The 22492-nt window shown below is 46.1% G+C and overlaps 1 protein-coding gene across 1 annotated transcript in view; it reads left to right on the plus strand.

Moving 5' to 3' along the window:
• The first annotated feature begins 562 nt into the window (after positions 1 to 562).
• Positions 563 to 22492, plus strand: part of LOC111872396 (shootin-1) — a 33596-nt gene continuing 11666 nt past the window's right edge. Inside the window, exons 1-5 of the mRNA XM_023866249.2 lie at positions 563 to 750; positions 15934 to 16174; positions 17113 to 17226; positions 17966 to 18079; positions 19639 to 19733. Coding sequence (XP_023722017.1) covers positions 15961 to 16174; positions 17113 to 17226; positions 17966 to 18079; positions 19639 to 19733 — 537 coding nt within the window. The 5' untranslated portion in view covers positions 563 to 750; positions 15934 to 15960. The remainder of the gene's footprint in view (positions 751 to 15933; positions 16175 to 17112; positions 17227 to 17965; positions 18080 to 19638; positions 19734 to 22492) is intronic.

Here is a 22492-nt window from a genome sequence, read left to right on the forward strand (position 1 = left end):
ACGCTCAGTCACCGGACGGAAACAGATCCAGTTTCCGAAACGTCGTGTTCCGTAGTTTTTAGAATACCGGACGATGTACAAAGTCCAAGAACCTAGTAATTCTGAAAGTTTTAAATCATTGTCAGAAGCCTTTAGAAAGATATACCGCCATACGCCTGAAGGGACTGAGAAAAAGTACGAAAAACCTCAGTCGCGAAAACCATTGTACCAACCTAGATTGGAACCCAGCACATTTGGAATGTAAGTCTAGAGCAGTGGCTCCCAGATTTGTTGACATGAGCCCCTTTATTGTTTCTCTCCCCCAGTTACTTATTGAACTTAAGCGTTTGCACTCGTATTTAGTGTCTGTACCGTACCAAAACCGTCAGTAGAAAATTACATTTTTACGCCTAATTGCGGAGGATATGATTAAATGCTTCTAAAATGATTGAGTATTTCGGCTGAATCCGACATGTAAAAAGTACTTTCGTCTAATGCCCCCTCCTCCTCTCGGGTGATAGTGTAACACTAGCTTATTGGCGTACCGTTAGCTGGAGGAAGTCGTGTCAGTCAAGAGTTCGAACTGTTGTGGTAGGCAGGAGGAGGTGGTCAGGCTGTGTATCGCGCTAAGAGCCGCTAAGGCAGTAGAACTGCAGCTGTCGGAGTGTTTGGTGTGTGAGTGTCTTTGTTCGCGGTTGAGTCACATTAAGTAAGTTACTGTTCCTGTATTCGCATTGAAAGTGCAGCAGATGCCGTGAATATACTGTATAGGTAGGTGCCTGTTGTTGTTTCCTAACCCTTCTCTGTTCTTCAAATTTACGTTACGACAGACGGTCAGTCGGCCAGTCTGGTGCCCGGTACCGGGCCCTGGCATCAATTAGAAATTACTCGAGGCCATCGTCTTATAAGAAAAGAATTTAATGGGCCGCGATCTCACAAAGGTTGAGAGACACTGATATAAATAGTATATAAATGTTCTGTCCGTACCTCACAGGAAACTCATTACGTCCCCGGTAATGCTGATTAGGAAAACAGTCGCTGTTTATTGTGAGAACCATACGGAACGCCCAAATACACTCTGTGGGCAGAAAACTCAGTCCATGCCTCACAGGAAACACATTACGTCCCCGCTACAGAGCCCAACCGGTTAATGCTGTTTATGGAAACAGTTGCTGTTTATTGTGAGAACCATCGCAACACACAAATACACTCTGTGGGCAGAAAACTCAGTCCGTACCTCACAGGAAACACATTACATCTCCTCTACAAAGCCCAACCGGTTAACGCTGTTTAGGGAAACAGTCGCTGTTTATTGTGAGACCCATACGGAACGCCCAAATACACTCTGTGGGCAGAAAACTCAGTCCATGCCTCACAGGAAACACATTACGTCCCCGCTACAGAGCCCAACCGGTTAATGCTGTTTATGGAAACAGTTGCTGTTTATTGTGAGAACCATCGCAACACACAAATACACTCTGTGGGCAGAAAACTCAGTCCGTACCTCACAGGAAACACATTACATCTCCTCTACAAAGCCCAACCGGTTAACGCTGTTTAGGGAAACAGTCGCTGTTTATTGTGAGACCCATACGGAACGCCCAAATACACTCTGTGGGCAGAAAACTCAGTCCATGCCTCACAGGAAACACATTACGTCCCCGCTACAGAGCCCAACCGGTAAATGCTGTTTAGGGAAACAGTCGCTGTTTATTGTGAGAACCATCGCAACACACAAATACACTCTGTGGGCAGAAAACTCAGTCCGTACCTCACAGGAAACACATTACATCTCCTCTACAAAGCCCAACCGGTTAATACTGTTTAGGAAAACAGCCGCTGTTTATTGTGAGAACCATACGGAGCACACAAATACACTCTGTGGGCAGAATGCAGAGTTTTTATTTGTTTATTTTTAAGAATAGCTGGTGCATATTCAGAGTGCGCACAGCCATCTGTACTTTTCCCAGCGATAAATTTGAGCAGGTATACAGGTAACCCTTTAGACTTGTATTCTGGAAGTGCTTATTTCGAGTCTCGACCAGGACACCATATATCCCGACTTGAGGTTTTCATGGTTTTCTCAGTCCCTACAGGTACGTTGAGTAAGACAGTATCGCTTTCTTCCAGATCCCTTCAGATTCATCCGTCATCGGTCCCTGACTGGTGTCGATACTGAAAGCGCCAGTTTATAGCTCACGAAAAAGAAAGAAACATACCATTAGACGTCGAATATTCAAATTCGTGGTGCATTAACTTTACCCCTCGCATGGGGTCTACGAGTATGCTTTCTTAGTGTGTTGCTCTAGTGCTCGTATAGAATTTACCCAAACCTTCTCTGTAGAATGACCTACTTAACATCACATTCTAATAGAAAATTTGTAGGACAATAAATATGGTAACAGAATTTTCGAAGCCAGTCGTTTAGAAGGAAGAGACACTTCGAGTATTAAAGATTTTTGGGGGGTGGATGTATGAATCCATGTATTCTTGACCTCGGCACTAGGTGGAGGCGAGTGGTCAGCTACACGTCCTAGCTGTCTTTCCCCCGGTGCCCATTGGATAGGACGCTGGGTGGGCCTCAGAACCTGTCTGGACAACGTGAAAAGGATACAAAATCTCGTCCGTACCGGGACCGGAACTCGAACCCCTTGGCTGTGCAGCTCGCAGCCAGTCGACACTTACAGATTCGTTAGTGTGCGGTTTCGTTTTGGTTGTTCCTGTGCCCAGCGAAGTTGCTTTAGAACACAGCTTGTTCAGTCTGTGACGCTGCGAACGTGCTTGGAAAGTAAGCAGGTTAGGGGCTTACTGTCGCGTAATATAATTAAATCCCTGTGTAAGCAAGTAAAGGTGAGATATGACTGGTCCCAGTGCATAATTATCGCGCCATGAAGACGTGTGAGGAAGTGAAAGCATAGCTCCATGCATTGGCACATGTTTTTGTGATAAACATACTGGCGCGTCACCACCAACGGGGTGACTCCGCTGTTACGTATTATGGAGGTCGCAGGTTCGAATTTCAGCCCAGAGATCTAGCCTGATGAGGAATTCGTATTATGCCTGTCCCTTTATGCAAATGCCGGAATAATACAGGGCTACTATAAATAATTCATTCGTTTTTAAAACGCTATATTTTCCAAAGCATTACACATACAAACATGATTGATATATAAAAAGAACCGTAAACTCATCAAGTTTTCTTCACACTTTACAAATGTTCTATGTGTGCCCCTTGGGTAACACGACACACGTCCAGGCGGTAGTCGAGTCGTTCCACACATTTTGTAGCATCATCCTGTCAATGGTCATCACTGCAGCATCGATGCGTTCCCTCAGCTCTACTAGTGTTCTTGGCAGTGGGGCTACGTAAACACAAGTCACAAGGCGTTAGATCAGGTGATCTGGGGGGCCAAGTGAACAGAGCCACTTCATCCTCACCAAGACGCCCAATTCAGCGGTGCCGAAGTTCATTGTTTAGGTAGCGACGAACATTTCCGATACCACCGCAAAATGCTTTGTTTACATGGCGGTTCCTTTCCATACTCTCTTTTGAATGCGCGTTGCACTGCTATAACAGACGAACATCTCGCGTATTCCAACAAACAAAAACTCTTTTCTTGCTTTGTCGCCATTTTGTAAAGGCACTGAACTCGTGCTGCCAAATGGTACACACAATACAAACTTGGTGAGTTTACGGTTCTTTTTATATATAAATCATATTTGTACGTGTAATACTTTGGAAAATATAACGTTTTAACAACGAATGAATCGTGTATAGTAGCCCTGAATTTTCTAGTCATGTGAGCCACAGATAGAGTCTTTAAATATATAAATAAATAAAATAATCAAATACATAAATTGTGGATTTGTGTATTGGCTGTCCCGCGAGGACAGTTGTCTCTAGTACATTTCTTTACGTCGGATGTTTTGCACGTGTTTATTCGGAGTTCTAGGGTATCACTCAAGTGACAGAAGGTTGGAGAAAACTGCACAATGAGGAGCTTCATAACTTGTACTCTTCTCCAAGTATAATTAGAATGATCAAGTCAAGGAGGATGGGGGGGGCAGGGAATGTAGCACGAATGGTGGAGGAGAGGAATGCATGTAGGATATTCGAGGGAAAGCCAGAAGGAAAGGGCACTGGGAAGACCAAGGCGTAGGTGGGTCGACAATATTAAAATGGATCTTAGAGAGATAGGATGGGATGATATGGATTGGATTGGTCTGGCTCAGGATACGGACCAATGGAGGGCTCTTGTGAACACGGTAATGAACCTTCGGGTTCCATGAAATGCTGAGAAATTCTTGAGTAGCTGCAGAATTGGCCGCTCCTCAAGAAGGGCTTAGCTCCAGGAGTAAGTAAGTAAGGGTATCAATCTCAGTTATCCAATAGTCTGGGATGTTTCAACGCCAGTCAAGCTTTTGTCTAAGAGCCACCGTTTCTTGTTACACTGACATTAGCGCGAGGAAAAAACAAGCATCGCTTCCCCCACTTTACCACTCCCAGACGCACATGACGTCATCTCCATCCGGAAGTGCCCCCGCACTTCCCGTTTAATTTGCTTGTGCAGTGACAGGCACACCATGCTGTTCGATATCTATCGATATTTGTGGGTATTAACTCGCACACGTAAGTAGGGTAATTCAGTGTCGACATTTGCTGATTATGAACATTAACACTCGATTTTGTAGGACAATTTACTTTCATCACTAACGATCGAGGTTTACCCCGATTATGTTATTTGTTTGACATACATTAATAACCAATATTTGAGTTATTGATATCAAATTTCATGAAAATCGGTTTAGCAGTTCTCGAATTGATACATGCAAGAAGACGGACATGGCACGTTTTTACAGCTTATCGCCGTAAACATGAGAGCAACAGCAATGAATTCCTGTTCACATCTTTACAAATTATGTCTCCAATATCTTACCGCCCTCCTTTACTCGTCGTCCTTACCGCTCAGTGAGACTTCAAGCCTCACGAGTTGGTAGTCACTTATACCTGTCATTCACGTTCGCCCCTTTGTGGTCTCCACTTGCATCCGCCGCTTCCTGTTACTTTCTGGTTCAGGTTAGGGTTTGGGATTGCTCTGAATTTGAATTTGTATGGGCGTCAGTGGACTTGGGTGAAATCCACGAGTTTGGAACGGGGAAAACAAGGTGGGGATTTGGATAGGCGGGCGTTTGGGGTTCCGACTGCTCAGAAGGTAGGACGAGATTCTGTCTCAGGGCGACTTCTGGGCCTTGCTCACACAAGGAGAGAGAGAACACTGAAAACAACTCGCACTTCACCAATAATGTTGCGTTTATTGTGGCTGTTCACTACAATTACCTATTACCCGGCTATAGCACTTTGAATTGTACACTGGACTAGGGCCAACACCGATTTAACGTCCAGTAGGTTACTACTGATTCCGGTTATTCCCTTGGGCTAATGACTCCCGCTATTTCCTTCTGATGACTCGTACTGACTTGTAATAACTTGCAATAACTGACTGCTCTTATTGCCTTGTACTGACCGACTACTCTTATTTCGTTCTGATGACTGACTGTTCTGGAGAGGCAGAAGTCCCGACGGTTCCGGGAACGCCTGGATTCCTCTCCTCTGAAATTTTGCTGATTGGCTGAACCTAAAATTTGGGTGTTTCTCTCATTTGCATTCAGCCAATCCCTATCCAGATCCATGTTAATTTGGGCCTAAGTACAACACGGTCCCTCTGACAGCTCTTAAATAAATGGAGGTACGCTAACAATCGCTCGGTACGCCCCTTCGAAAATTATTGCGACTCGTTTCTTGTCAAGTCTCAAATTTTCAAAAGCTCGAACCCTCGCAGTTAAGCATTGAAATCCCCAGAGAACACAGCGGGATACTTCCTGCTCCGTTCTGGGTTTTCAAGAGACCTGCAGTTTGCTTGTCCCTCAGAAAGACCGGATGTTGTCCTTGGCGTCTGCTGGTGCTGGAGTCAATTGTGTATCATCTATTGTTAACAGTACTACATTTCGTGTCCATGTAGTGCATAATAATAAACAATGTAAATGAAAAACATTCCTGAGGTCCCAGCATGGTGCGGTTACAAATATTAGTCTACCAGCTAGCCTCGTACTCTGATGTTTCTTATCGAGACGTTTTGTGTATACATTGCTTATTTCTTTCATCTTCCAATGCGTTCTACATGTCCCACACGTCGTTCTTCATACTGAAACCTTTAACGCCTGGAGTCCATGAACTGATATTAAACAATTCTGTTTCTGGTGAAGACTGTATTTCTGACAAATTCGTAAATTGTAGACAGCAATCGCTGATTATTCTTAGAATGATTAAATCAAGGTGGATGAGGTGTGTGTAGCATCAAGTGCGCATGAGCGAGGAGAGAAATGCATACAAAGTTTCGGCAGGAAAACAAGAACGTAGAGGTCCACCTGGAAGACATAGATTCGTAGGGTAGAATAATATAAAACGGATCAGAAAATGATGGTAAGGCGTGGATTGATTTAAGTGGGCCAGGATAGGGAGCGGTGATGCGCTTTCGTTGTGGCACTGAAGGAAATCAAGAAAAACATCACTCAGGATAGCCGGTGCCTCCGCCTTTATTGCAACCAGGCCCTTCCATAACACGACTATAGAGCTTTGCCGCTGCATCAACCCGCTCATTGGCTGGCTTTTATGAACACGGCAATGAAACTTCGGGTTCCATAACATGTTGGGAATTCTTGACCAGCTGAGTAATATTAGCTAGCTTCTTAAGGACTCCGCACCGTGGAATTACTTCGCACCTCACAGAAACCACATTACGTCTCCGCTACAAAGCCCAACCGGTTAATGCTGTTTGGGGAAACAGTCGCTATTTATTGTGAGAACCATACGGAACACACAGATACTCTGTGGGCAGAAAACTCAGTCTGTACCCCACAGGAAACACATTATGTCTCCGCTACAAAGCCCAACCGGTTAATGCTGTTTAGGGAAACAGTCACTGTTTATTGTGAGAACCGTACGGAACATACAAATACGCTCTGTGGGCAGAAAACTCAGTCCGTACCCCCACAGCACATTATGTCTCCGCTACAAAGCCCAACCGGTTAATGCTGTTTAGGGAAACAGTCGCTGTTTATTGTGAGAACCGTACGGAGCACACAAATACACTCTGTGGGCAGAAAACTCAGTCCCTACCTTACAGGAAACTCATTACGTCTCCTCTACAAAGCCCAACCGGTTAATTCTGTTTAGGGAAACAGTCGCTGTTTATTGTGAGAACCATACGGAACACACAGATACACTCTGTGGGCAGAATGCAGAGTTTTAGTGTGTTAAAAGCAGGTGGTGGTACATATAGTAACCACTGGGGCTTAGTGGCCGTATAATATCAGAAGATGGGGGGCAAACTGTGAACCTTATCATTATTCTCAGTTCTTCCCTTCATGTTCTTATATCGAAACATTTTCCTTGGACGAGTGTCCGGTAATGCATCGCCGCTAAATCCACCAACACGATGTATTCATTCGTGTGTTCGTGGTATCCGGTTCGAATCCTGGTTAACTAGCGCATATCCTGATCGAGGTACCAAACATATTTGTCTAACGGTAACACTCGGGATTTGTATTTGGGAGATGCTCGGTTTCGAATCTCGGCCGGGACACAGGCTATCCTGACTCCTCACTCCGTCCAAATTTGTCCGTGACCGCTTCCTTCCTGATCCTCTCATCCGACGCTGCATAATGTCGGTACTGACCGCATCTTTAAATAGAAAACTAATAAGAAAGACTGACGGAGGCTTCTCGCTTACCTTCCGTAAATGAGTCCACTTCCTTCTACGTGTCTTCCAGAGGACAAGTCATAACATGGTAACCATATAACAAGCGCAGGCTTATCAGGCCGCAAGTAAACACAGAGGTTAATCAGTGGCATGCGTTGGCAGTGAGTCATGTTTGCTTGTCCGGTTTTTTGTCGGCAAACTCTGCTACGGGAATCCAGTAGTGCAGGCCACATGATTCTGGCGGCTCGACACTCATACGGTCTCTTGCGTCAATATGCTAAGAGAAAACCGCTGGGCGGGTTCATGAAGCGGCAACTCTTCAGTATTTGTTTGGAAGGCGCTGTGTTCACATCTCTGCTGGGACTCCGATTCTCCTGACTTGAAGCTTTTCGTTCTTTTTCTCAGGCCCTACAGGTGGATACCGGGGCAGTACCTCGATTAATCAACGATCGCTTCCTTCCGAAACCTTCCTAGTTCATCCTTCATCAGTTCTGCCATTCGACGCTATGTAGTCTGGTTAGAGACGGACAACCGGTATAGCGCCTGGCTACGGGCTAGACCGAGGGGTCGGAGTTCGAGTCCCGGTAGGGGGGCAAGAATATTCACTTCTCAATGTCTAGACCGGCTCTGGGGTCCACCAGTCCTATCCAATATGTACCGGGGGCAAAGCGGTCGGGGCGTGAAGTTGATCAGTCACCTTCAACTAGTGCCGAGGTCAAGAAAATGTGGCTCTATACATCCACTTCCCCATACGCCTTCATGGCGTAGTACTTAATTGGTTAAGCACAGGGACAACTTTACGTTACCTTTTAGAGACTCACAGCGTCGTGATGCAAACCTGAAGAAGAATTCACATAGCACAATGTAGGGAGCTGTGATATTTTTCTGTTCTGGTTTCGTCATTGGTTCCTCTTCTGTCACAGGATTTCCCGAAATTACCCATTTGAAGTGACTTCCGACAGAAACGGTGCTCCTTTTCTGCACGTATTTGTCCATATTTCAGTTTCAGACCCACACAGTCTTCTGTCCAGTTGACAGTTGTGAAGGGTATGACCTTCTGGCGTCTGACGCCTTGTAGTACCGACGGTAAACGTCCGTCGATGTTTCGGAGGAACGTATCACCTATATTCTCATGGTCGAAGAGGGAGCCAAGCAAATAGCATGCGGTAAACATTCTCCGACCCTGAAGATGGAGACAGTGCGTTCCTCGGATACAGATGTGGACTTGAAGGCGGTGCATCCAGCTAAATAGCAATCTTCGCAGTCACCGCTGCGAGAACCTCAATTCCAACATGTTGAGAAGCAATAGTCTCCTCATTGTGTCTCCATTTTATGTACATGTGTAACAAAATGGCCGACTGCCCTCCAGCCACGTAATCCTTGACACGTGTCAGAAGTAAAGTCGCATGTTTAAAGTTCATGCAGAATGGAAAGCGAGCTCAAGCACGAACACAGACAACGTGACACAAACACAAGGAAAGAATGTGAGATTAGATGTTCTTATAGCGGTGACTGTGAACATCATTATCGTCTGGAATGTGATGCCTTCGGCCCGCCATATTCTACAGGCATGTGAGAGAACTTTGAAGTGTTCTACTATGAAGATGTAGGCAGCAAGTTCCTCCGAAATGGTCCTTTTTTTTTGTATGGTGTTATACGACGCTGCCAATACGAGACCGTGTTGTGTTGATAGCAATGTACGCGAACCATCATGTTGTAGTGTGTACAGCCGTCGCTACGCAACGAGTATGCACGCAACAATAGAAGGACGGTGCTTTCTATGTGGTCCGTGCCGAGAAGTGATAACCAGGACAGTTGCAGCAATGAGTTCAGTTCTGCAAGGGAGGCCAAGAACAGATGGCGCTGTAATTAAGTTGGCAGTTCAGTTGTGCAATGTTAGCCAGCGGACAACGACGTGAGCACAGTAGCCGAAGCATCTCGATTGTTAAGATCCGTTACCAGGAAAGACTAGTGAAAGCAGGCTTGAAAAAGCTTAGCGGTGCTGCGGTGATTCAGTGAATTGTGGAGATTAGCGTAGCGCTGTTATTGCTTGTACTTACGATTCGCGTGTGTAAGTGGTCAATAAATGTATTCACCAATCCGAACCCTACATACGAGTATAGCCATACCTGATGGTGGCCGAAACATGTCGTTGAATGTGCATGAAAGCGTGGACTAAGTGATGTGTCAAGCAGTAACCTGTGAAGGTGCTTTCAAGACCCTGTGATTAATGCTGCAGGATGGTTAAATGCCGTACCGGAAGGAAGTTGGAAGCATGTGATGGAAGTCTGATGAAGGTACGGTGCCAGTGCGCGCCTGGAGGGAGAGAGAGGCGTTTGTCGCTGCCTAGAATCGAAATGAGCGCCTCCAGAATACACTTCTAGAGCACAGCCACTTGACAGACCTGCTCCGAAACGTTGGTAACTACCCGCCAGATCATAAAACCTCACATCCCAGGAGACTGTAATCTTAGCAGGAAAGAGAGGACCACGGATAGTAATTCCCCGCTATTCATGTGTGTGTGTGTGTTTTCAGAAGTACACAGCGTCAGTATGTAAACGAGATAGCGCGCCGCTGATAGTGCAGTTTGGGGGGAGGAGGGTTATCCAGGTGACAGAAATGTGTCAGTAAATTGCCTCTTTTGGCATCGTAATTTTGCCTACCAAAACTTTGAATACACTTCTCTCCCATGCATGCCCCGTACCCTGCCCATCATATCCTATACAAGGAATCCAAATTATGAAGCTCCTCGTTATGTAATTTTCTGCATTCTCCTGGCACTTCGTCCCTCATACGTCCAGGTATGCCCCTTAGCACCCTGTTGGCGAACATGCCTCCATTGGTGCGAGAGACCAATACAAAACAACAGGCAAAATATAGCGCTGTGTGTGCATGGAGCACCACGTCATGAAGACATGGCCCCACCATCCTTGACCTCGGCACTAGATGCAGTTGAGAGGTCACCTCCATGCCCTGCCGATATTTCCCTTGGGGAAATCGTCTCCTGTGTCCATTGAATGAGATCGAAGAAACGTAGCGCCTCTGTCGTCAGCGCATCGAAGCTTCAGCCACTTGAACATGCTTGCTGCTGGACTACATGGAGTCGCATCCCAGAAAATAGTAGTCATTATAAAGAAAGATATGATACTATCTTGCCCCCCTCCTACCAGCACACTTCCACAGTGCCAGTTTAATGCAAATCGCGCCAGCGATCGGGAGATCGGCTTACCCAAGGTTAGCGACTACCTTCATGTTTTGGTGACGTCATATGTCGGGAGCCGTTGTGTCCAAGGCTGCTGAAGCACTTCGTATTTCCGCTTGGATAGCCTGTCTCCTCCCATTAACTCAAGACAGCCGTGTCAGACATGCGGCCCCTCAACTTTTAGAACTAATTGATATTAAAATCAATATTAAAAATTTTAGTAGAAATATTTTTTTTTGTATAGACAGTTTTCCAACAAACCAGAATGTCCAATTTATGTCTCAAGCAGACATAAATTAGCAGGCTGCAGGAAATTCAATGTTTTGCTATTTCTAACATAATTTCTTGTGTAATCTCTCTTTTTACATATTGAAAAGTTGTTTGATACTTGTCAAAAATGGCATTATCTTGCTTTTTAAAACTGTAAGATATGTGACGTTAGGTAATTATATTGAAATTATTCCTAAATAATAAATAGAATTCAATTTCCTTGTATCAAAATCTAATGTATATTTCTATTTTGAAGTGCGGCCCTGGGCCATTATTTATAGGGCTGAGGTGGCCCTCTGTACAAGTTGAGTTTGACATGCCTGGTGTAGAGAGTACCGAAGTTTACTTCTCTGTTCAGGCTGTACGGTGGCAGCAGGAACCTAAATAGCTTTACAGCCTCTCTACACCTACGGAAAGCTATAAAATGTTCCTGTACAGTCATGAAAAATTCACGAAATATTTTGCCGGCAGCAGACGCATTTCCAAAAGCCCACTGATTTGCCAAAACTTGGCGTGGGTAAAACTGTATTTATTTATTTATTTTAGAATTGGGCGGCGCTTTTCTTTTAATTTCGCGAATTCTCCAAATAGAGAGAGAGAAAAAAAGCCTAGCAGAAGTGTAGGTGAAAGTAAAAAAGCCATGGGAGAATTTATTTTTGGTTGCGGGTCGGAGAGAGAGAGAGAGCATCGTTTTGTTCGAATGTTTCCAGGCTTCGGCCCCACTAAAGATGTTAAAATGGTTGGAAACAGTGGCTAGAGACAGGGGCCGCGGGATTTTGATTTGCTGGATTAATGTCGAGTTTCATAATTTGTAATGATAATTTGATGCCCCTCTCAGTACAGGGTTTTAATTTTGATAAATCTAAATTGGGAAGGTTGCACGAGAAATGCGCAGTAGAAGCTCTGAACTTGGGAATCATCACAGAATTACCCCTCAAGTATGACATTCATCTAAGTATTTGAACATTCAGTTCGTACCGCGCAGGGAACACATTGCGTCTCCATTTCGAAGACTCCCCTCCCCCTCAGTCGTGGTGGCAGTTCACTACTAATCAGAACATAACAATTGTGCACATCATATTTCTAAGGGAAGCAAAGGTATAACTTAAAAGAAGAAGAAGAAAATGTCTATAGCCGCTTCTTCATTCCCCTATAGTGTGCGCTTGGTAGGTTTTCCTCAGTCCCTCCTGATAGGTAGTACCTCGATTAGGCCACGACAGTTTTGTTCAGATTGCACACCAGTTCATGAGTCACCCTACCCTTCATAAAGGAACCTACAATACAGTTAAATTGACACAGAAAGATCCTTCTTAAGAATCTTGTAGTTGCTTAGCCACTCCAGACGTTTTCTGTTTTTATGGAAACCGTAGCTTCTTTACCATTTTCACAAGGACCCGCAACTGGCTCCTATGCTGAGCCACATGAATTCAGTGCACATTCTCCTCCCGTTATATTTAAGATTCTTTTTAATATTATCTTTACATATGTGCTAGTCTCTTGTCTTCAGAGTTCCAGACCTCGACTTTATTTCTCGCTACCCCAAAGTGAGTAAATGATCTAAAGAAAGTGATTTTGGGTACTGGTATAGTTTGACGGGCTGATGCAGCCCGCGTGCCGCTGGTTGCAAACTACTGTCACCGAGCGGATGTCTCACGTCGAGACGGCCGGGGGACTGCGCCGTGTTGCGGAAGTTGGCGGCTATTTATATCTCGCGGGGACGAACATTTCGAATTTACAGGAGACCACTAATACGAGCAATGGCGCCCACGTGTTTAGATATCTGCTGTGTCTTCAACTTCTCACACTGTGGTTCGCGAACCTCAAATCGTACTTTAAATGCGTGAAGGGGATAGGTATAATAGCATCCAGCGGTGCTGGAATTATGCCTGTATTCTCAGGCAGTTATTGGTGGATATGCAGTGTCTAAGACATCTCTGAATGTTGTACATCGTTCCGTGACCGTTATAAAGTTACTGGATTCTACGAGGGAGAGTCAGTAAATACGTCACAAATAGAAGTAAAGCAGCTGTAATGGACGTAATAGGTTTTCTGTGTGCATCACTAGGTAGCAGCACATTCCAGCTTCATGACAGTCTGCGTACCAGACGCACATGCACATGTTCAGAAGATGGTTTCAGTAGTCAAAATGGAGACCGTGCTTGAGAATGTACCACCGAAGAGCAGCGTTCTGTTACGCGGTTCTTTGGAGGGGGGGAAGGGCAAAAGGACTCAATGCAAAAGATACGCATAAAGAAATATTTCCTGTTTACAGTGGGAAGTGTTTGTCGCGTAAAGCGATCCCAGCTTAGAGTTAAAACGTTTCGCTGATGAAGGTTGGAACGGAGGTGCGGAAGTGGCTAAGACAACAGTCAAAACTTCTATGCTGCGGGTTTCGTCGTAGTGGTAAAGCGATGGGACGAGTGTATCAATGTTAGTGGAGGCTATGTGGAGCAGTGAATGTTGCCCCCCCCCCTCCCACAGGTTCCAGTATCACGTGCTTTACTTTTTATATCCATTTGTGACCTATTTGCTGACTCTCCCTCGTAGTTTCAACATCCGATTCGAAACAAGATCTACCACGGATCTCGTTGGAGACACAGGACTCTTCTTTCCTAAGATTAACTACTGTGACTTGTTTCGTCTCTTATACACATTATAACACTACAAACTCCGTGGCCTGTAGTCCGCAAGCGTACTATACCGACCGAGCGACGGCCGCTTGTGTGTCACGTGGTCAGCGCAACGAATCCTCACGGCCGTTAATCTCGGTTTTCTAGACCGGAGCCGCTACTTTTCCATGCAAGTAGCTCCTCAATTATCCTCACGAGGCTGAGTGGGCCCCGTTCCAGACCCACTACTCAGAAAGTCTGGTACACTTACAAATTGTGGAGCTGAGACATTGAACAGCTTTCCGCGGGGGAAGTTTGCCCAGTGTTATGTCTGCCGTTGCATAATTTTACTTAAGTGTTCCGACGGCGCGTCATGTCTTGGGTAGGTAATTTGAACGGAAGAAAAGTCTTTGGTGCCCCTTGCGGGGTCTCCGGTAAGGGGATATCGGTTCCCATCGGATTTTAAAGAACAGAATATAGTGAATATCTAGCATTCATATTTCGTAATCGGAAACCCCTGGGTTCAGACCTCAGATCGGTCTGACTGAGGTCTCTTGTGTCAGTCCTGCCAGTCAGCTGCCGGAATAGTACCAAAATTAGGTTACGACCTCGTCGCTCCTCGTCCTGACGTGTCATTCCCGGCATTCGACACTGCGTAACCTGAGCAACGGGCGCTGTGAGCTGGCCACAGACCATAGCGACGCCTTCCGTCTTCATCCACATTGTCGTAAGTTACAGGAACTTCAATCAGCTCTGTGTCCGTGACATTTCCCTTGCCTCTGCTTCGTGATGGGGAGGTCCCAAGTTCAAATCTAGGTCAGGACACCGGAAGTCCTAACTGAGATCCCTCGTGGCTTTGAACTCAATGTCCTCCAGGCAGTTGCCAGCACGGTGTCTCAAATTATGAAACGACCGCTTCCATCCACGTCCCTTCCGGTTCATTATTGACTGATTACCCTGTAATTCGACGCTGTATTTTATTTATGCGTTTGTAATGCATTTCACGGCGCCTTCTGTAACTCAGCGTCTAAAGGTTTGGTGACCAGCGAATCATGAAATGGGAAGAGGGTAGCACTAAGGGGCCGTGTGCCATCTCAAGGTACTAACCCAGCTTGTGCATGGCGGAACAGCACAGTGGTTACTATACAAACCACCTAATTTAACATGAGGAACTCTTGTACTTTGCTTACAGTATTTATTTATTTTGTATATGTGTGGAGCCGGGTAGCGCAGTCGGCATAGCGACTGCCTACGGGCTGGACAACCGAGGGGTCGGAGTTGAGTCCCGGTAGGGTCAGAATTTTCACTTCCCATATCGTCCAGATCGGCTGTGGGGTCGGATTCACCCAATCTCATATCCAACGGGTACCGGGGACTCTCTCCCAGGGGGGTAAAGCGGCAGGCGCGTGAAGCTGACCGCTGACCTTCAACTAGTGCCGATGTCAAGAAAATGTGGATCTATACATCCACTCCCCCATACGCCTTCATGGCGTAGTGCTTAATTAGTTAAGCACATGGACAACTTTTTTTTTACTCAACGTGTGTTTCGTGTGATTCCCAGAATAAACCGCCGTTATTTCTTTAAACAGCTTTAACATGCTGATGTTTGTAATGGAGGCGCAGTGTGTTTACTGGGATGTAAAATCACAATCTGTAAACATTTTTTATCTGACCTTGAGGCCCCAGAAGAGCACGTGAACCATATACAAAGAAAATATTTGTAGTATGTATTTAACTAGAACACGCCTCTCCACCCTTGTATGTAACATTTGTGAATTATATTTTGTTGGGAGCCGGGATAGCTCAGTCGGTACAGCGACGGGCTACTGGCTGGATGGCCGGAGTTCGATTCCTGGCAGAGGTAAGATTCTTCTCTTTTAAGCAGCGTCCAGACGGGGTCTCAGGCCCACCCAGCCTATCCAATAAGTACCGGGGGTAAAGTGGCCTGGGCTTGAAGCTGTCCACTAACCTCTATCCAGTGCAGAGGTCAAGAAAATGTGGATCCATACATCCACTCCCCCATACATCTTCACGGCGAGGTGCTTAAGACATTAAGCAAAGCGATAACGTAACCTTGTTGCATTAAGTTGACGGTGCCATGTCTCCATTGCAGATAAGATGGAGGCTTAAACATTGCGCCATGTACAACGACAACAACAACGAGGGGGCTCCAGTCGTGACGCCCGGAAGCGACAATAAGATGAACAGTGCGGTACCCATGATTTCACATATTCCCCTTCCGCAATGGAAAGCAGCCGTGGAGCTGAGGCACCAGAACGGCGAGGTTAAGTGGAGGTGTAAGTTTGAAGACTCGGAGAAGAAGAGGAAAGCTCTCCTCACGCAATCTCAGAAATGTAATTATGACCAGTGATAATGGATTACACATCCCCCCCGCCATGTTTATGATGACAGAAATCTGTCGTTATGCCATAACCTCACAAACCGCAGAGCTCATTAATATGGGAGAGTATGTAGAACAGTTGAATGATTATAATAAAATGTAGAAGGATATTTAGAATGATCAAGTCAAGGAGGATGAGGTGGGAAGGGCATGTGGCATGAATGGAGGAGACGAGGAATGCATATAGGATACTAGTGGGAAAGCCAGAAGGAAAGAGACAACTGGGAAGACCAAGGCGTAGGTGAGTGAACAATATTAAAATGGATCTTAGAGTGATAGAATGGGATGGTATGGATTGGATAGATCTGGCCCAGGATAGGGACCAGTGTAAGGCTCTTGTGAACACGGTAATGAACCTTCGGGTTCCATAAAATGCTGGGAAATTCTTGAGTAGCTGCAGAATTGGCTTCTCCTCAAGAAGGACTCAACTTCGTGAGTAAGTAAGTAAGTAAGTAAGGCCGCGCCATAGCTCAAGCGGTTAGTCGTTGCCTTCCCAATACGGCGGCCCGGGTTCAGTCCCGGTTCTGGTCAAGTGGGACTTGTGGTGGACAAAGTGGCGCTGGGGCAGGTTTTCTCCGAGTACTTCGGTTTCCTCTGCCAATCTTCATTCCACCAAATTCTCCATCATAATAATCACCCGGGGCAGGCTACAATAGGCCAATCAGTGGCCACCGTGCCGAGTGGACCCAGTTGGACTCCACCCCCCCCCCCACACTAAATTTAAGTAAGTAAGTGCTTAAGTAGGAGGATTTAATCAGCATGTTTACGGACTAATAAAGGACTAATGGAACACACCTCCCTGTAGCGATTTACATATTTGAATTGGGAGTAATCGTTCAGGTTATGTTTTGGAAAGGGGGAGGGAGCATAATGAACTTTTCGTTATTACAGGCGAACGGGAGCTGGCTGAGCTGGGCCGACGCTACCAACTTCTGTGTAATGAACACATTTCAGTGAAGAAACAGCTTGCGGCCAAGGATGCGAAACTTGCTCAGTTGCAGGAAGGTGAGTGGTAATATCCTTCATGACTGTGCCCAGAGCGCTTCTGTAACAGACCACGGAGGCCCATAGGATTGTGAGACGTCGAGGCTCCCACATTTTCTAGACAGTCTGCTCACAGATAGCGGTGAGGTCAGCCTTACACGCCAGCAACCCTTTATCCGCAGGAAGATTCCTGGTACTCATTTCAGTTGAGGCTGAATCAACCTCAGGGCCATCAGGTAAATTAAAAAAATTAAGTTACCTCATCGGGAATAGAACCTGCTACCCTGCGGCTTACAGCATAGTGCCTCAACCAATTACACTACCGCGTGCCCCTGAGCGCTTCTAATAGCCGATATTNTTGCCTTCCCAATACGGCGGCCCGGGTTCAGTCCCGGTTCTGGTCAAGTGGGACTTGTGGTGGACAAAGTGGCGCTGGGGCAGGTTTTCTCCGAGTACTTCGGTTTCCTCTGCCAATCTTCATTCCACCAAATTCTCCATCATAATAATCACCCGGGGCAGGCTACAATAGGCCAATCAGTGGCCACCGTGCCGAGTGGACCCAGTTGGACTCCACCCCCCCCCCCCCCCCANAAGTAAGTAAGTGCTTAAGTAGGAGGATTTAATCAGCATGTTTACGGACTAATAAAGGACTAATGGAACACACCTCCCTGTAGCGATTTACATATTTGAATTGGGAGTAATCGTTCAGGTTATGTTTTGGAAAGGGGGAGGGAGCATAATGAACTTTTCGTTATTACAGGCGAACGGGAGCTGGCTGAGCTGGGCCGACGCTACCAACTTCTGTGTAATGAACACATTTCAGTGAAGAAACAGCTTGCGGCCAAGGATGCGAAACTTGCTCAGTTGCAGGAAGGTGAGTGGTAATATCCTTCATGACTGTGCCCAGAGCGCTTCTGTAACAGACCACGGAGGCCCATAGGATTGTGAGACGTCGAGGCTCCCACATTTTCTAGACAGTCTGCTCACAGATAGCGGTGAGGTCAGCCTTACACGCCAGCAACCCTTTATCCGCAGGAAGATTCCTGGTACTCATTTCAGTTGAGGCTGAATCAACCTCAGGGCCATCAGGTAAATTAAAAAAATTAAGTTACCTCATCGGGAATAGAACCTGCTACCCTGCGGCTTACAGCATAGTGCCTCAACCAATTACACTACCGCGTGCCCCTGAGCGCTTCTAATAGCCGATATTATTGCATTATCAATTGAGAAAGTGGGTTTTAAAGTTATCGTCTCACTGTTGAACCTTCCGAAATCCCTACGTCCTCTTTTCGCCAGAAACCGTTGTTTTATGTGTTCATTATCAGATAACATTAACGTCCGATTTTAGAATAGCAGTATACTGTCAGCGTATGTAACGGAGGAAATTCAGGCAGTGCTTGCTACCAGTCAGATCAGGAAACCTAAAGATTAAAGTACATAGAACTATAATTTGACCGTTGTTTTGTCTGGTTTTGAAACTTGTTTCTCATAGAAACGGAACGACGTAGAAGGGTTTGAGGACCGGATGCTGATGACATTTGGACATGGGGGAGGGGGGGGGTGGGGGGAGACAGTAACAGGAGGCTGAGGAAAATTACAGTGATTAGCTTCATGATTTGTGTTGCTCACCAAATTAGTCCGCTCTTAGAGTCAAATTAAGAACAGTGAGACGGACGGGAATGCCCGACGCATGGTACAGAAGAGAAATGCGTACAAAATTTTGATATGAAACCCCAGAGGACGGAGACCACTTGCGAAACCTGACGTAGATGAAATGTTAATATTGTCAAGTGTCCGGAGTACCGTGACATAATTACTGGGTTGCTCCTTTAGACGAAGCTGTTTATTGGAGAATTACGCCAGGCGGAACTACAGACAATGATCACACTCTAATGTTCACCGATTTCTGTCGGTTCCCCTCTTGCTTCTGTTCTGGTCATCTCTCGTCTCTGATCACGGATCTGCTCCCTAGTCTTCTCTTATCTGGTTTTATCTGGAGTAATCTCCCCGAAGTAGGTTCTTGGCGTACCTTGTCGAATAGTTCAATTTCCTTGCTGTTATGCAAACTACTGTCCCGTAGCTACGAGAATACATGTTCTCCTAGCCGTTGACTTTCAATGGACGCTGTTGTTGTCATGCAACTGTCTCAAACAATTAGTTACGTAGGAATTGCTAGCTGTTGACTAGCAATGGACGCTCATTGTGACCTGTCTTGTCAGTGCGTTGGCTAGAAAGTGACACTTCTGTAGGCAGTGGGTTCACGTGTCACAATATTAAATTCTGATTGTTATTGTAATGTGTCTCTTTGTTTTCGACTCCCAACTCACAGGTAATAAACCTGTTTTTAAATCAGCCCTCAGCCATGTATTTATGTCATTGTATGTTCTACATTCCCACCCCATCGCACCCTTATTTCGCGTGTTTGTGTTGCAGTCTCAGAGAGAATGTACCGCGAGTATGAGGCCCTCAAGAGCAAGCACGATGTCCAGTCCAGGGTCATGGAGGACGCCATGAAGTCCGCATCACAGGTAACTTGCCAAGGTTGCAGTCCTTCCCCTCAGGATGTCTCTGGACGGCGGGACGCAGGGCGATAGCCCTCCTGCTTCGTAATCTGGAAGGCCAGATTAATCCAGCGTTAACGCTTGAGAATCATCCGGGAGATGCCTAATTGGAACCTCGGCTGTGACATAGGCTATTCTAATGAGGTTCATTCTAGTTTCCAGCCCTCCCACGCCAATGTAAGGATAGTACCTCGATTAGGCCTCGACCACTTCTACCAAAAGTGCCCAAATTCGTTGTTAACCAGTCATTCAAGCATTCATCTCTGTATATCACTTCTTATTCACCCTCTCTCATGCATGTGGTAAGTGACTTGCAACATCTCTATATAGTCTAGTTCAGTGGTTCTCCACCTCGGCCCGGTGAATTCTCTTGAGAAACACTGGTCTAGATGCTAAGAGTTGTAAAACATTCCAAATAAATTCTTATGTCCGATTGGCCTCAGACTACCCTGTTTCAGAGTAAACCATTTCTGGTCTCTGAGCGTACAAGCCAGGACGAGTACCAAAAAAAGAAAACTCCGTGGCCTGTAGTCCGCAAGCGAACTATACCGACCGAACGACCGCGAAGTCTGCGAAGTCAGTGCGAACATTTGCGGATGGAGGGTGTCACTGTACGCCCTGCGTAAATGTTTGGGCCTCCCTAGTGCGGGTACATTCAATTCGCTGGAGGTACCGCCTGTGCTGTTCTGTTTAGAGATGTGGTTTCCATAAATTATTGAAACTTTATCAGGGTCGCTAGAAGCGAGAAAATGGCTCTTTGTGTTTTGGGGCCCATCTGAAGGGTTCCCCTTTCTGAAGATAGAATATTCATATTCAGCGGGTACCGACCCATGATGGATATACTCTTGAGTACGGAATATGAATAAACTCCTCCGAACCACTGAGGCACTAGCAAGGCTCACATACATACCTATACACAGACCGGACTTCGTTCTCAAAAACCGGGGAAATTGGGGGACGAAAGAGATTCGCCAGAATCTTGAGATAGTTTTTTCTCCCCACAAACACAGTAGCTCCTGATAGGTACTGTGTTTGTGCGTGTATGAGGCCAAAATGAAAACACTCTTATAGATGTTAATAGATTCCTCATCCCGTGTAGGCGGATGTTAGGATAGTACCGCCGCTTTCTCACATCCTCCACAGTTCGTGATTCACTAATCATCCTCTCCTTCGACACCGTGCAGTCGTGCAGGGACCCGTGTGTTTGACTTCCCTGACATAGGCATTCTTTGCAGAGAGAAGCATCCTGTAAGCGTTGGTAACGCGCATTGGCCGCGTTTTCAACGCCTGGCGTACCTAATGTCATCTGACAAATATCACGTGAGTCAATGGAAGCTTTTGTGCCACCGTCTCGAAATTTCGCGGCCTCCGTTGTGTTCATCTGGCTGTGAGTACTGCTTCTTTCAGTTTGGTTATGTCAGTTTCATTTCAGCATGTTTTGTCGCGGACAATGAAGGAAACCGCTTTATTTGGGAGAGTACAACTTCTGATTACCAGAATAGGGGCAAGCAGTTACTGATTGTGGATGGCTGAGAGGACCCTGCAGGGAAAACTGTGATGTAAACAGTAACTCAGACATGCATTAGAAACTTTGCGTTAGCAACGCCGCTGCAACTTCGGTCTAAGGAAGGGGGGGGGTTATGAAGAGTTCTTATTTGTGTGTCGCGACCATTTTACAACCTATGGGGTAGTATCATTTCAAATCTCCACTGAGGACATTAGCAGGTCGAAAGGCGTAGGCGTCTGGTGGACTGTCCCGATGGGGCCCCATTCTGTACCCACAGCTGCTCTTTGGTGGGAACCGTGACGTTGTTTGCAACACGGAACTAGTCCGAAGAAGGCACGAAGAATGGGGGACCCGTGGGAATGGAATGGTCGCATTGCTAGATGCCAGAAGTGCTCTCCCACATGTATCCATGTATCGGTGGGAGTACCTTCACCTTGGCCTGATTTGTTGCCTGAGTAGACACGTAAATAGTTTTACAACGTAGATTAGTGTAGCGGGCAAACGTCCAGATGGGAGAGCGACACTTCCTTATTAGGAGCAGAATGCTTTCGTTTGATAGAAGTAACTGGTCCATACCGTGCGGCAGTCCGTCGACAATCACGGCTTTCCTTTTCTCTCGAGGACTCTCCTCAGTCTATTACCAGGATTAAGAATGGTGGAGCTATACCTCCACTACCCTATATGTCTTTCAGGGCCTAGTGTTTAATTAATTAGATGCAAAGATAATATTACCTTTGTATCCGAAGTATTTGGTTCTGCTGCAGTGGTGCCACTCCACGTGGAGAGAAATACCCCCCCCTCTTATTTAAAATCGGCCCAGTTTTCTGAAACCTTCCTCGAGCAAGTTGGCTCCAAGGGTAACCACCTCTGACTTCTATTCAGGAGGCGCCGGGCTGGATCCTGGACAGACGGGGTTTCGATTCCCGGCAGAGGCAAGATTTTTCTTCACAGCGTCCAGACCACATCTGGTGCCCACCCATCCTCATACCCAGTGGGTACCGGGGGCTCGTTCCACGGAAGACAACCGGCCGTGACATGATCGTCTTTCACCATCCAGTGCCGAAGTTAGATGCGTGGAGCTGACTGTTACTTCCATTCCCCCATACGCCGTTGCACATGGACAGCTTTACCTTTTGCGCATACCTCATCTGTAGCCTTGAAATTTCTGCTCGTATGAGGACAATTGGCAGCACTGTTCACCAGATATTCGACAATGAAT

Source organism: Cryptotermes secundus, unplaced genomic scaffold (assembly GCF_002891405.2).
Source record: "Cryptotermes secundus unplaced genomic scaffold, Csec_1.0 scaffold247, whole genome shotgun sequence".
NCBI lineage: Eukaryota > Metazoa > Arthropoda > Insecta > Blattodea > Kalotermitidae > Cryptotermes > Cryptotermes secundus.